This window comes from Trachypithecus francoisi, unplaced genomic scaffold (genome assembly GCF_009764315.1).
Source record: "Trachypithecus francoisi isolate TF-2019V2 unplaced genomic scaffold, Tfra_2.0 Lachesis_group5, whole genome shotgun sequence".
NCBI lineage: Eukaryota > Metazoa > Chordata > Mammalia > Primates > Cercopithecidae > Trachypithecus > Trachypithecus francoisi.
Window position 1 is genome coordinate 12,335,282 of NW_022681470.1, and position 15,046 is coordinate 12,350,327.

The 15,046-nt window shown below is 39.9% G+C and overlaps 1 protein-coding gene across 1 annotated transcript in view; it reads right to left on the reverse strand.

The window, feature by feature from the left end:
- Positions 1-15,046, reverse strand: part of GPR137B (G protein-coupled receptor 137B) — a 75,778-nt gene that overhangs the window by 8,019 nt on the left and 52,713 nt on the right. Inside the window, exon 6 of the mRNA XM_033198281.1 lies at positions 2,072-2,196. Coding sequence (XP_033054172.1) covers positions 2,072-2,196 — 125 coding nt within the window. The remainder of the gene's footprint in view (positions 1-2,071; positions 2,197-15,046) is intronic.

Consider the following 15,046-nt stretch of genomic DNA (forward strand, 5'->3'; position numbering starts at 1 on the left):
CTCACTCTGTCGCCCGGGCTGGAGTGCAGTGGCCGGATCTCAGCTCACTGCAAGCTCCGCCTCCCGGGTTCACGCCATTCTCCTGCCTCAGCCTCCCGAGTAGCTGGGACTACAGGCGCCCGCCACCTCGCCCGGCTAGTTTTTTGTATTTTTTAGTAGAGACGGGGTTTCACCGGGTTAGCCAGGATGGTCTCGATCTCCTGACCTCGTGATCCGCCCGTCTCGGCCTCCCAAAGTGCTGGGATTACAGGCTTGAGCCACCGCGCCCGGCCTAAGCGTATCTTTTTTATCATTTCATTCCAGAGGGAAAAAGTTGTAAAGTTGTTAATGCTAAGTCTTTAATCTCAAAAAGATTACATAAGATAAGCTTTCACTTCTAAGAAGCTCCCCTTTCCCAAGAACAGGATGGGGGTCCTGGGAGGACAAGCAGAGAGAAGACAGGCTCGGCAAGCACTATTGCAGCCTTTTTGGCTCCTCTCACCCCTGCTGGCCTTGCTGGCCTCACTGTCTCACAGCCACAGGCTGAAAGGGAAACACGATAGTCCTCGGGTAGTGGAGAATGGCTGAGCACAGCAGGCTGAGGAAAAGGGAAGGGAATCCCAATAGCTACTACCCTTCCTGTTTGCAGACCATGCCCATGCTGAGGTAGGCAAAACTTGGAATCCTGGGGTGGGTCTCTGCGATGGTTGCAATTTCAGGTGCTTCCCTCTTTTTATTTGCCTTCCTAATTCACTGAAAATTAGGCAATGGCAGCAGACTGGTATGGTTCACGTATTGTCTTACATCTATGTATGCTGCTTTGAACTCTTAGTATTTAACTGCCCTCCAAATTTCCTGGGCCAGATCTGCATGTGGATTCAAGCAAGGAGACTCTTCCTATTAAAACTCATATGAAAGTATAACATAAGCGACAGGGTACTTATATACAAACTGTTTACATAGTATAGTGATTCAGAAAACAGATTTGAACAAGACTGCCTGAGTCAGAATTCTAGCCTAACCACTTGCTAGCTGTGTGACCTTGGACAAGTCACCTACCCTCTGGATACCTCAGTTTCATCTGTATTATGAGGCTAATAATAGTACTGACCTCTCAGAACTGTTAAGACTAAATGAGTTGATATTTGTGAATCTCTTAGAACAGTGTCTGATACAGAGTAGATGCTATAGAAGTACGTATTAAATAAGTATTCATGAAAATTAAGACTAAAGTAAATATCGTTCATGTAACTGAAATTTTAAATTAAGAACTGACATCGTTCAAATTTGAAAACTTGGTCCTTTATAATGTATAACTTATTCTAATAAATAAATACTACTGCATTTACTCTCTAGCTTTAGAACATGTGATTAAAGATACCATGTTCCATTGAGTGATTCCATAGATAAGTGCTATATTTCCCTCTTGGAGATTCAGAGCACACATTAGCATATTACGGGCTCTCTTGGCATTTTCTAAAAAGTTTATTTTCCGGCCAGGTGCAGTGGCTCACGCCTGTAATCCCAGAACTTTGGGAGGCCAAGGTGGGCAGATCACTTGAGGCCAAGAGTGCAATCCAGCTTGGCCAACATGGTGAAACTCCATCTCTACTAAAAATACAAAAATTAGCTGGGCGTGGTGGTGCACACCTGTAATCCCAACTACTCAAGAGTCTGAGGCACGAGAATTACTTGAACCTGGGAGGGGGAGGTTGCAGTGAGCTGAGATCGCGCCACTCTGCACTCCAGCCTGGGCAACAGAGCAAGACCCTGTCTCCAAAAAATAGGTGATTTTCTTTTTAAGTCATCATTTCCTTTTGCACAGCATAGCTATTAAGACAATAGTGCTTCATGGAATATTGTTTGGGAAACACTACTGTATACAATAATGCTGTGGGGCTTAAAAAAAATCTGATGTCCTTTCTCATTCTTGAATGTTTCCCATAAGTAAAATGATCTACTGATAATCCAGTCTTATACCACCTAACGCTGCACAGTTTTAATGTAGGAATTTTCTTTTAGCTTGAATCTGTTTTACTGGTGTAACCCTTCCCCCCTAATGAGGCTTGTCTAACATGAAGTAGGGTCTTACCCTCCCTGAAGTCCCTGAGGGGCAATGTTCCAGGCAAGGTCATCATCACTGTCATATCTTCGAGGGTTGTCAAAGAAATAAGATCTGGGACTGAATCCATGGCTGGGGACCATTCCAGGATTGGTCTAGAAAGACAGGTAATCATTCAGCATACTTACAGACACCGTGCCTTGCACTAGACAAAAATAAGATCTCTTCCTTGTAGGAGACTAAAGATGTTCTATTCATTTGATTGTAGGCTATATCTGTTCAGCTGGAATATTCCTTTCAGTTACTCTTACGTTTGAGAGGGATTAGCCTTGTCTTTTATCAGTATGGGCAAAATCTTCTATCAGAGTCTTGCTTGCAACGTTGAGTCATCATCGTTTTAATCCCTTATTGAAAAGCTAGATGATGAGTAACTATATGCCAATAAACTGTAAAATCTAGAAGAAATGGGCAAATTCCAAGGCACATACAGCCTACCAAGACTAAACCAGAAAGAACTCTAAAACCTGAACAGACCAATAACAAGTCTTTTATTCTACCTGACTAGAATTTCTCTGCTCCCTGATCCACTGAGAAAGCAATGTTTTCTCCCAGCTTTTCTTCAGTTCTTCTGTCCCTAAAACAGAGCTCTCTTAAGGTTTCTAAAGACTTTCACTGTTAGTAACAAGGAGTAGTAAAAAGGCAAGAGATCAAAGCCATAAGAAGTCTCCCAGTAAAGAAAAGTGTGGGACCCGATGGCTTCACTGCAGAATTCTACCAAACATTTAAAGAAGAACTAGTATCAGTCCTACTCAAACTATTCCAAAAAAATAGAGGAAGAGGGAATACTTCTACACTCATGGAGGAGGCCAGTATTACCCTGATACTAAAACCAAAGACACATTTAAAAAAGAAAAGAAAACTATAGGCCAATATCTCTGATAAATATTGATGCAAAAATCCTCAACAAAATACTAGTAAACCAAATTCAACAATATATTAGGAAGATTATTCATCATGACCAAGTGGGATTTATCCATGTGATGCAAGGATGGCTCAACATACACAAATCAGTGTGATACATCATGTTAACAGAATGAAAGATAAAAACCATATGATCATTTCATTGATGCGAAAATAGCACTCGATAAAATTCAATGTTCTTTCATGATAAAAACCCTCAAACCAGGGATAGAAGAAACATACCTCAACATAATAAAAGCCATATATGACAGACCCATAGCTAGTATCATAATGAATAGGGGAAAACTGAAAGCCTTTCCTCTAAGATCTGGAACACACAGTCACCACTGTTACCCAACATAGTACTGGAAGTCCTAGCTAGAGCAATCAGACAAAAGAAAGGGCATTCAAATTGGAATATAAAAAGTCAAATTATCCTTGTTTGCAGATGATATATTTGGAAAACCTAATGACTCCACAAAAAAGTGTGAGAACTAATAAATGCAGTAAAGTTGCACGAAAAATTAGTAGCATTTCTATATGCCAACAGTGAAACTATATGCCAACAGTGAACAATCTGAAAAATTAACAAGTAATCCCACTTATAGCCACAAATATAAATACCTAGGAATTAACCAAAGAAGTGAAAGATCTCTATAATGAAAACTAGAAAACATTGAAAGAAACTGAAGAGGACACCAAAAAAATGGAAAAAGATTTTCTGTTCATGGATTGGAAGAATCAATATTGTTAAAATGGCCATACTACCCAAAGAAATCTACAGATTCAATGCAATCCCTATCAAAATACCGATTATATTCTTCACAGAAATAGAAAAAACAATCCTAAAATTTATACAGAACCACAAAAGACCCAGAACAGCCAAAGCTATTTTAAGCAGAAAGAACAAAACTGGAGGAATCAACATGACCTGACTTCAAATTACACTGCAGAGTTATAGTAACTAAAACAGCATGGCACTGGTGTAGAAACAGACATATAGGGCCAGGCACGGTGGCTCACGCCTATAATCCAACCTTTTGGGAGGCTGAGGTGGGCAGGTCATGAGGTCAGGAGATCGAGACCATCCTGGCTAATACGGTGAAACCCCATCTCTACTAAAAATACAAAAATTATCCAGGCAAGGTGGTGGGTGCCTGTAGTCCCAGCTACTCAGGAGGCTGAGGCAGGAGAATGGTGTGAACCCAGGAGGCAGAGCTTGCAGTGAGCCGAGATTGCGCCATTGCACTCCAGCCTGTTTGACAGAGCAAGACTGTCTCAAAAAAAAAAAAGAAAGAAAGAAAAACAGACACATAGACCAATGGAACAGAAGAGAGAACCCAGAAACAAACCCACACACCTAAAGTGAACTCATTTTCAACAAACTGCCAAGAACATACACTGGGGAAAAGACAGTGTCTTCAATAAATGGTGCTGGGAAAACTAGATATCCATATGCAGAAGAATGAAACTAGACCCCTATCTCTCACCAGATAAAAAAATCAAATAAAATGGATTAAAGACTTAAAATTACGACCTCAAACTATGAAACTACTACAAGAAAACATTGGGGAAAATCGCCAAGACATGGGTCTGGGCAAAAATTTCTTTAGAGTATCCTTATGGGCACTGCCATCATGGTAGAGGTTTGGGGCTAAAGAGCAGAGAATTTGTTTCTTGAAGAAGTGGAAGTGCAACAGGCAGGGAATGGATCCCAGATTTGCATCTGGATCTAGATTCTGTTCATCTATTTACACATAAATACTTTGAGGGGAAGATGGTGGATAGGAGACAGGGCTTACATGCAGCTCCCACTTGGACAGACAGAACAGCGTGTGGAGAGTCACACCATGGACCTTTTGCTCCAGGAACCACCACAGGAGCATACCAGGAAAAGTGAAAGAATTCACAGACACTTGGAAAGAAGCAGCAGGTCACTGCAAATTCTGAGAGACAGGTGAAAAACTCTGGTGCTCTCTTGAAAGCGCCACCTCCTAGCTGGAGGCCAGCCAACTCAGGACATTACAACTCATGACAGATCCCCTGCTCCAAGGAAGGAAAAAACAACAGCTAATTCTACTGCCTCCAGCATCTTGGCTAAACAGTGGTCCTGAGTCTGTCCATGGTGGCAACTTCATTGCTAGCATAAAGCATTTAAGAAAGCCAGCACACTAAATGTACTTACAACCAGGACTCTCACAGAGTCTACTTCAATCCCCTGCCACCTCCAGCAGAGCAGGTGCTGGTATCTACAGCTGGGAGACCTGAAGATGAATTGCATCACAGGACTCTTTGCAGACATTCCTCAGTACCAGTCCAAAGCCTGGTAGCCCTGCTGGGTGACTAGACCAAGAAGAGCAATAACAATCACTGCAGTCTAGCTCACAGGAAGCCCCATCACTAGGAGAAGGGGAAGCACCCCACATCAAGGGAACACCCTGTGGGACAAAAGAATCTGACCAGCAGCTTTGAGTTCTAGATTTTTCCAGTGAAACAGTCTACCCAAATGAGAAGGAATCAGAAAAGCAGTTCTGGTAATATGACAAAACAAGGTTCTGTAACACCCCCCAAGGCCCACTCTAGCTCTCCAGCAACGGATCCAAACCAAGAAGAAATATCTGAATTGCCAGATAAATAATTCAGAGGGTTGATTATTAACCTACTCAAGGAGATACCAGAGAAAGGTAAAAACCAATATAAATCAATTTTTTAATACAGATATGGATGAAAATGTCTCCAGAGAAATAGATATAATAAAAAACAATCACAACTTGTGGAAATGAAAGACACACTTGGAGGATACAAAATTCACTGCAAAGTTTCAACAACAGAATCAAGTAGAAAAGAAAGGACTTCAGAACTTGAAGACAAGGCTTTTGAATTTACCCAATCGACAAAGACAAAGAATTTACAAAATGAACAGAGCCTCCCAAGAAATTTGTGATTATGTTACATGGCCAAACGCAAGAATAATTGGTGTTCCTGAGGATGAAGAGAACTCTAAAAGTTCGGGAAACATATTTGAGGGAATAATCAAGGAAAACTTCCCTGGCCTCACTAGAGATCTAGACATCCAAATATAAGAAGCTCAAAGAACACCTGGGAAAATAATTTCAAAAAGATAATCAGGCACAGTCATCAGGTTATCTAAAGGCAAAGGAAATAATCTTAAGAGCTGTTTAACAGCAGATTTCTCAGCAGAAACCCCACAAGCCAGAAGGGATTGGGGTCCTATCTTTAGCCTCTTCAAACAAAATAGTTGTCAGCCAAGAATTTTGTATCCAGCAAAACTAAGCTTCGTAAATGAAGGAAAAGATACAAAGTCTTTAGACAACAAAATGCTCAGAATTTACCACTACCAAGCCAGCACTACACGAAATGCTAAAAGTAGTTCTAATATTTGAAACAAAACCTCAAAATACACCAAAATAGAACCTCCTTAAGCATAAGTCTCACCAGGCCTATAAAACAATGAAAAAGAAAAAAAGTATCAGGCAACAAGTGGCATGATGAATAAAACAGTCTCACATCTCAATACTAATGTTGAGTGTAAATGGCCTAAATGCTCCACTTAAAAGATACAAAATGGGAGAATAGATAAAAATCCACCAATCAAGTATCTGCTGTCTTCAAGAGACTCAACTAATGCATAAGGACTCACATAAACTTAAGGTAAAGGGGTGGAAAAAGATTCCATGCAAATGAAAACAAAAAGCAGGAGTAGCTATTCTTTTATCAGACAAAATAGACTTTAAAGCATCAACAGTTAAGACAAAGAGAGACATTATATATCAACAAAAGGATCAGTCCAACAGGAAAATATCACAATCCTAAATATATATGCACCTAATATGGGAGCCCCCAAATTTATAAAAATTATTAGACATTAAGAAATGAGATAGATTGCAACACAATATTGGGGTACTTCAGTACTCCACTGACAGCACTAGACAAGCCATCAAGACAGAAAGTCAACAAAGAAACAATGTACTTAAATTATACCCTAGAACAAATGGACTTAACAGATACTTACAGAACATTCTACCCAACAACTGCAGAATATACATTCTTTTCATTGGCACAGAGAACATTGTCCAAGATAGACCATATGATAGGCCATGAAATGAATCTAAATAAATTTAAGAAAATTGAGATTATATCAAATACTCTCTCAGACCACAGTGGAATAAAATTGGAGATTAACTCCAAAAGGAACCCTCAAAACTATATAAATGCATGGAAATTAAATAATCTGCTCCTGAATGATCTTGGGGTCAACAATGAAATCAAGATGGAAATTAAATTCTTAGAACTGAATGATAATAATGACACAACTTACCAAAACCTCTGAGGCAGAGCAAAAGTGGGGCTGAGAGGAAAGTTCACAGCATTAAATGCCTACATCAAAAAAGTCTGGAAGAGCACAAATAGAAAATCTAAGGTCATACCTCAAGGAATTAGAGAAACAAGAACAAACAAACCCAAACCCAGCAGAAGAAAAGTAATAACAAAGATCAGAGTAGAACTAAATGAAATTGAAACAAAAAGGCAATACAAAAGATAAATGAAACAAGAAAGCTGATTCTTTGAAAAGATAAACAAAATCGATAGACCATCAGTGAGATTAACCAAGGGAGAAGATCCAAATAAGCTCAATTAGAAACAAAATGGGAGATATTACAACCAATACCACAGACATACAAAAGATCATTCAAGGTTACTATGAACACCTTTACACAAACTAGAAAATCAAAATATATAACCCTCCTAGATAAATCAGGAAGAAACAAACTGAACAGACCAGCAACAACTAGCAAGATCAAAACAGCAATAAAAACATTTCCAACAACAAAAAAAGTCCAAGACCAGGTGGATTCACAGCTAATTTCTATCAGATATTCAAAGAAGAATTGGTACCAATCTTACTGAAACTGTTCCAAAAGACAGTGAAAGAGGGAATCCTCCCTTAATCATTCTATGAAACCAGTATCATCCTAATAACAAAACCAGAAAAGGACATAACAAAACTACAGACCAATATCCCTGATGAACATAGATGTAAAAATCCTCAACAAAATGCTAATAGCTAACTGAATCCAACAGCATATCAAAAAGATAATCCACCATGATCAAGTGGGTTTCATACCGGGGATGCAGGGATGGTTTAACTTACGTTTGAGTCAATAAATGGGCTATATCACATAAACAGAATTAAAAACAAAAATCAGATGATAACCTCAATGGATGCAGAAAAAGCATTTGAAAAAATCCAGCATCTCTTTAGGACTAAAGCCCTCAGCAAAACTGGCATAGAAGGGACATACATCAAGGTAATAAAAGCCATCTATGACAAACCCACAGCCAACATTATTCCGAATCAGGAAAAGTTGAAAGCATTTCACTGAGAAATGGAACAAGACAAGGATGCCCTCTTTCACCACTTCTATTCAACATAGTACTGGAAGTCCTTAGCCAGAGCAATCAGACAACAGAAAGAGAGGGCATCCAAACCAGTAAAAAGTAAGTCAAACGGTCACTGTTCACCAATGATATGATCGTATACCTAGAAAACCCTAAAGACATATCCTAAAAGCTCCTAAAACAGATCACCAACAATGACCAAGGTGAGAATCAAATAAGGAACTCAACCCCTTTCACAACAGCTGCAACAACAAAATACTTAGGAATATACCTAACCAAGGAGGTGAAAGCTCTCTACAAGGAAAACTACAAAACACTGCTAAAATAAATCATAGATGACACAAACAAATGGAAACACATCCTCCATGCTCATAGATGGGTAGAATCAATATTGTGAAAGGGACCATACTGCCAAAAGCAATCTACAAATTCAACGCAATTCCCATCAAGATACCATCATCAGGCTGGACGCAGTGGCTCACACCTGTAATCCCAACACTTTGGGAGGCCAGGCAGTTAGATCACTTGAGGTCAGTAGTTCAAGACCAGCCTGGACAACATGGCAAAACCCTGTCTCTACTAAAAAAATATAAAAGTTAGCCAGGTGTGGTAGTGCATACCTGTAATCACAGCTATTTTGGAGGCTGAGGCACAAGAATTACTTGTACCTGGGAGGCAGAGATTGCAGTGAGCCAGTATCACACCACTGCTCTCCAGCCTGGGTGACAGAGCAAGACTATGTCTCAAAAAAACAAAAAGGTCATCATTCTTCACAGAAATAGAAAAAAATTCTAAAATTCATATGGAACCAAAAAAGACCCTGCATAGCCAAAGCAAGACTAAGCAAAAAGAACAAATCCAGAGGTATCACATTAGCCAGCTTCCAACTATACTACAAAGCAATAGTTACCAAAACAGTATGGTACTGGTATAAGAATAGGAAGGCAGGGCCAGGCTCAGTGGCTCATGCCTGTAATCCCAGCACTTTGGGAGGCTGAGGTGGGTGGATCACTTGAGGTCAGGAGTTTAAGATCAGCCTGGTCAACATAGTGAAACCTCATCTCTACTAAAAATACAAAAATTAGCTGGGCATGGTGGCGGGTGCCTGTAATCCCAGCTACTCAGGAGGCTGAGGCAGGAGAATTGCTTGAACCTGGGAGGTGGAGGTTGCAATGAGCCGGGATTACGCCACGGCACTCCAGCCTAGATGACAGAGTGAGGCAGGTAGACCGATGGAAATGAATAGAGAACCCAGAAATAAAGCCAAATATTTACAGATAACTGATCTTCAACAACACAAATAAAAACAGTGGGGAAAGGATACCCTGTTCAACAAACGGTGCTGGGATAATTGGCAAGCCACATGTAGAACAATGAAGCTGGATCCTCATCTCTCACTGTATATAAAAATCAACTCAAGATGGATCAAAGACTTAAATCTAAAGCCTGAAACCATAAAAATTCTAGAAGATAGCATCAGAAAAACTCTTCTAGATGTTGTCTTGGGCAAAGAGATCATGACCAAGAATCCAAAAGCAAATACAACAAACACAAAGAAAAATACATGGGACCTAATTAAACAAAAAGTCTTCTGTAATGCAAAGGAAATAATCAGCACAGTAAACAGACAAGTCATAGAGTAGGAGAAAATATTCTCAGACTATGCATCCAACAAAGGACTAATATCCAAAATCTTCAAGGAACTCAAACATATCAGCAAGAAAAAAAAAAAAAACTAATCCCATCCAAAAGTGGGCTAAGGACATGAAGAGACAATTCTCAAAAGAAGATATCCAAATGGCCAAGAAACACGAAAAAATCCTCAACATCACTAATTATCAGGGGGATGCAAACCAAAACCACAATGAGATGCCACCTTACTCCTGCAAGAATGACCATAATTCAAAAATAAAAAAATAACAGATGTTGGCATGGATGTAGTAAAAAAGAACACTTTTATACTGCTGGTGGGAATGTAAACTGGAAAACAGTATGGAGATTCCTTAAAGAACTAAAAGTGGAACTACCATTTGATCCAGCAATCCCACTTACTGGGTATCTACCCAGAGGTAAAGGAGTCATTATATGAAAAAGACACTTGCGCAGGCATGTTTATAGCCGCACAATCCACAATTCCAAACAGACAAAAATATGGAACCAGCCTAAATGCCCATCAACCAACTAGTGGATAAAGAAAAATGGTGTGTGTGTGTGTATATATATACACACACACACCATGGAATACAACTCAGCCATAAAAAGGAATAAAATAGCATCCACAGCAACCTGGATGGAGTTGAAGACCATTATTCTAAGTGAAATAACTCTCAGGAATGGAAAACCAAACATCATATGTTCTCACTTATAAGCAGGAGCTGAGCTATGAAGACACAAAGGGATAAGAGCGATATAATGGACTTGGGGACCTGGGGGAAGGGTGGAAGGGGGCGAGGGATAAAAGACGACACATTGGGTACAGTGTACAATGCTAAGGTGCTGGGTGCACCAAAATCTCAGTAGTCACCACTAAACAACTTTTCCATGTGACTAACCACCACCTATTCCCCAAAAACCTTTGAAATTAAGATTAAAATGTAAAAAAAAGGATAATTCTTGGCCATGCATAGTGGCTCACGCCTGTAATCCCAGCACTTTGGGAGGGTGAGGCAGGTGGATGACTTGAGGTCAGGAGTTCGAGACCAGCCTGGCCAACACGGTGAAACCCCATCTCTACTAAAAATACAAAAATTCTCTGGGTGTGGTAGCTCATGCCTGTAGTCCCAGCTACTCGGGAGGCTGACACAGGAGAATCACTTGAACCCAGAAAGCAGAGATTGCAGTGAGCCAAGATCACGCTACTGTACTCTAGCCTGGGCAACAAAGCAAAGCTCCATCTCAAAAATAAATAAAAATAAAAATAAATGAATTCATGAGCAATACCCTACAAGCACAGGCAACCAAAGCAAAATGGAAAAATAGGATTGTATCAAGTTAAAAGCTTTTGCACAGTAAAAGAAACAACAAAGTCGAGACAACCTACAGAATGGGAGAAAATATTTGCAAACTATCCATCTAACAAGGGATTAATAACCAGAATATATAGGAAAAGGTGTAGTAATCAAAATAAAAAACGGGCAAAAGATTTGAACAGACATTTCTCAAAAGATGGCATACAAATGGCAAAAAACAGGCTTATGAAAAACTATCACTGAACATCAGAGAAATGCAAATCAAAACTACAGTGAGATATTACCACACCGCAGTTAAAATGGCTTATATCTAAAAGGCAGTAACAAATGCTGGCAAGGATGTGGAGAAAAGGGAACCCTTGAACACCGTTGGCAGGAATGTATATTAGTACAACCACTATGGAGAACAGTTTGGCAGTTCCTCAAAAAAACTAAACATTGAGCTACCACATGATCCAGCAATCCCACTGCTGGTGTCTACCCAAAAGAAGGGAAATCAGTATATTGAAGAGATATCTGTGCTCCCATGTTTGCTGCAGCACTGTTCACAATAGCTAAGCTTTGGAAGCAACCTAAGTATTCATCAACAGATGAATGGATAAAGAAAATGTGGAATATATACAGAATGGAGTACTATTCAGCCATAAAAAAGAATGAAATCCAGTAATTTGGGACAACATGGATAAACTGGAGATGATTATGTTAAGTGAAATAAGCCAGACACAGAAAGACAAACATCACATGTTCTCACTTATTCGTGGGATCTAAAGTCAAACAATTGAACTCATGGACACAGAGAGGAGAAGGATGGTTGCCAGAGGCTGGGAAGGGTAGTGGCATGGGGTAGAGAGGATGGTTAATGGGTTAAAAAAAAAAAAATTTTGAATGAATGAATAGGACTTACTGTTTGATAGCACTAACAACAGGATGACTATAGTCGATAATAACTGTACATTTTAAAATAGTATGATTGGATTATTTGTAACACAAAGGATAAATGCTTGGGATGGAGACACCAGTCTCCATGATGTGATTATTTCACATTGCATGCCTGTATCAAAACATCTCATGTACTCCATAAATGTACACACACACCTATTATCTACCCACAAAAATTTTTTTAAAAGCTAGGTGATACCCAAATTAGCCAATAAAGTAGATAGTTCAATTTGGATATAAATCATGAAGGCATTCATGACAATGGTGAAATCATTTGGGGGGGATTTCTCATCCCATTTCCATTTCCTGCCTCCATAATCATTTCATCCTGTTTCTGCCCCCCAAACTGAGTTTACCTCTCAAAAAATTTCCAATGACTGGTCTCAGGTACACCCTAGAGGTCGCTGCCAGTTTTCAAGATCACAGCTGCCCTAGGATGACTGTTGGGGTTTGAAAAGCCTTTTCTGCTGGCAGCTTCTAAAAAGTAAAGTTGTCTTTGTCAGGAAAGATTTTAAATAAACAAGATCAGAACTAGAGTATATGGCACACCAAATCAGGCATATGTTTTGACATCCTTGTACTTATCATCAGTGATCTATTTAAAAGTTAATAGAACATGAACAGAGGTGGCCACAGGATGGCTATCTAAATGTGAATTCCTGCTTTGCTAAGATTAATGTAGCCAAACAAGGAGCAAAGTGGAACTAACACAAGGTGGATTGCCTTAAAATTTACTATTTCTAATAGTTTAAGAATACCTATGAGCCACGTGCAAAAGAATGAAGTTGGATCCTTATCTCACACCATATACAAAAAATAACTCAAAATGGATTAAAGATCAAATGTAAGAACAAAAACTACAAAACTCTTAGAAGAAAATATAGGGGTAAGTTTTCAGGGGCAAATACAGATGCTTCTCAAATTGTGATGAGGTTACATTCTGATAAACTCATTGTAAGTTGAAAACAAATAAAAAACAAACCCTAGAGTATTGGTTTTTGACCCCTATGATCGCATGGCTGACTGAGAGGTGTGCCTCGCTGCCCTATACATCTTGAGAGATTATCATAACCCATATTGTTAGCCCAGGAAAATATTTAAATATTCAAAATTTCAATTATAGTTTCTACTGAATATGTCCTGCTTTCACACCATCTGTAAAGTTGAAAAATTGTAAGTTGAACTGTTGTAAATCTGGGACCATCGGTATAGGATGTGGCAAAGGGTTCTTGGGTATGACACCAGAACACGAGCAACAAAAGATAAATACAGTGGACAAAATTAAAAGCTTTTGTGCTTCAAAGAATACCAATCAAGAAAGTGAAAAGAGGCCGGGCGCGGTGGCTCAAGCCTGTAATCCCAGCACTTAGGGAGGCCGAGACGGGCGGATCACAAGGTCAGGAGATCGAGACCATCCTGGCTAACACGGTGAAACCCCGTCTCTACTAAAAAACACAAAAAAAAACTAGCCAGGCGAGGTGGCGGGCACCTGTAGTCCCAGCTACTCAGGAGGCTGAGGCAGGAGAATGGCGTAAACCCGGGAGGCGGAGCTTGCAGTGAGCTGAGATCCTGCCACTGCACTCCAGCCTGGGCGACAGAGCAAGACTCCGTCTCAAAAAAAAAAAAGAAAGTGAAAAGACAGCTACAGAATGAGAGAAAATATGTGCAAATCATATACCTGACAAGGGACTTAGAGTATATTTAAAACATATAAAGAACTCTTACAACTCAATAATAAAAAGACAACCAAGTTTAAAAATGGACAAAGGATGTGAATAGACATTTCTCCAAAGAAGATAAACAAATGACCACTAAGCACACAAAAAGATCCTCGACTAACTTAGTCAACAGAGAAATACACATCAGAAGCCAAAAGGAGATATCATTTAATACCCATTAGGATATCTAGAATCAAAAAGTCAGATAACAAGTGCTAGGAGCGTGGAGGAATCAGAACCTTCATACACTGCTGGTGAGAATGTAAAATGGTGCTGCCTTTGTGGAAAATAGTCTGACACTTTTTCAGAAAGCGACACTCAGAAATACCAAATGACCCAGCAATTCCACTCCTAAGAATACACCCAAGAGAAATGAAAACGTATGTTCACACAGAAACTTGTACACAAATGTTTACAACAGCCTTATTCATCATAGCCAAACGGTGGAAATGGCCCAAATGTCCACTCATATCCACAAGTGGTTTCCTTCAGTGTGTCCTTTTGCCATTTCAAGCTTCTTGATGTGGGTTGTCAAGAAGCTTGAAATTACAGTCCAGGCGCAGTGACTCACGCCTGTAATCCCAGCACTTTGGGAGGCCAAGGCAGGTGGATCGCCTGAGTTCAGGAGTTCAAGACCAGCCTGGCCAACATAATGAAACTCCATCTCTACTAAAAAATACAAAAATTAGCCAGGCGTGGTGGCGGGTGCCTGTAATCCCAGCTATCTGGGAGTCTGAGGCAGGAGAATCACTTGAACCCGGGAGGCAGAGGTTGCAGTGAGCCGAGATCACCCCACTCTACTCCAGCCTGGGTGACAGAGCCAGACTCTGTATCCAAAAAAGAAAAAAGAAAAACTTGAAATGATAAAAAGAAGGAGAACTTGAAATTCCTTAAAACCAGCGATGTCATACAGGAATAACAACGTATCACATATTAGATGGCCGAATACAAACAGCTGCAGTCTGCAGCTCCCAGCAAGATCGATGCAGAAGGTGGGT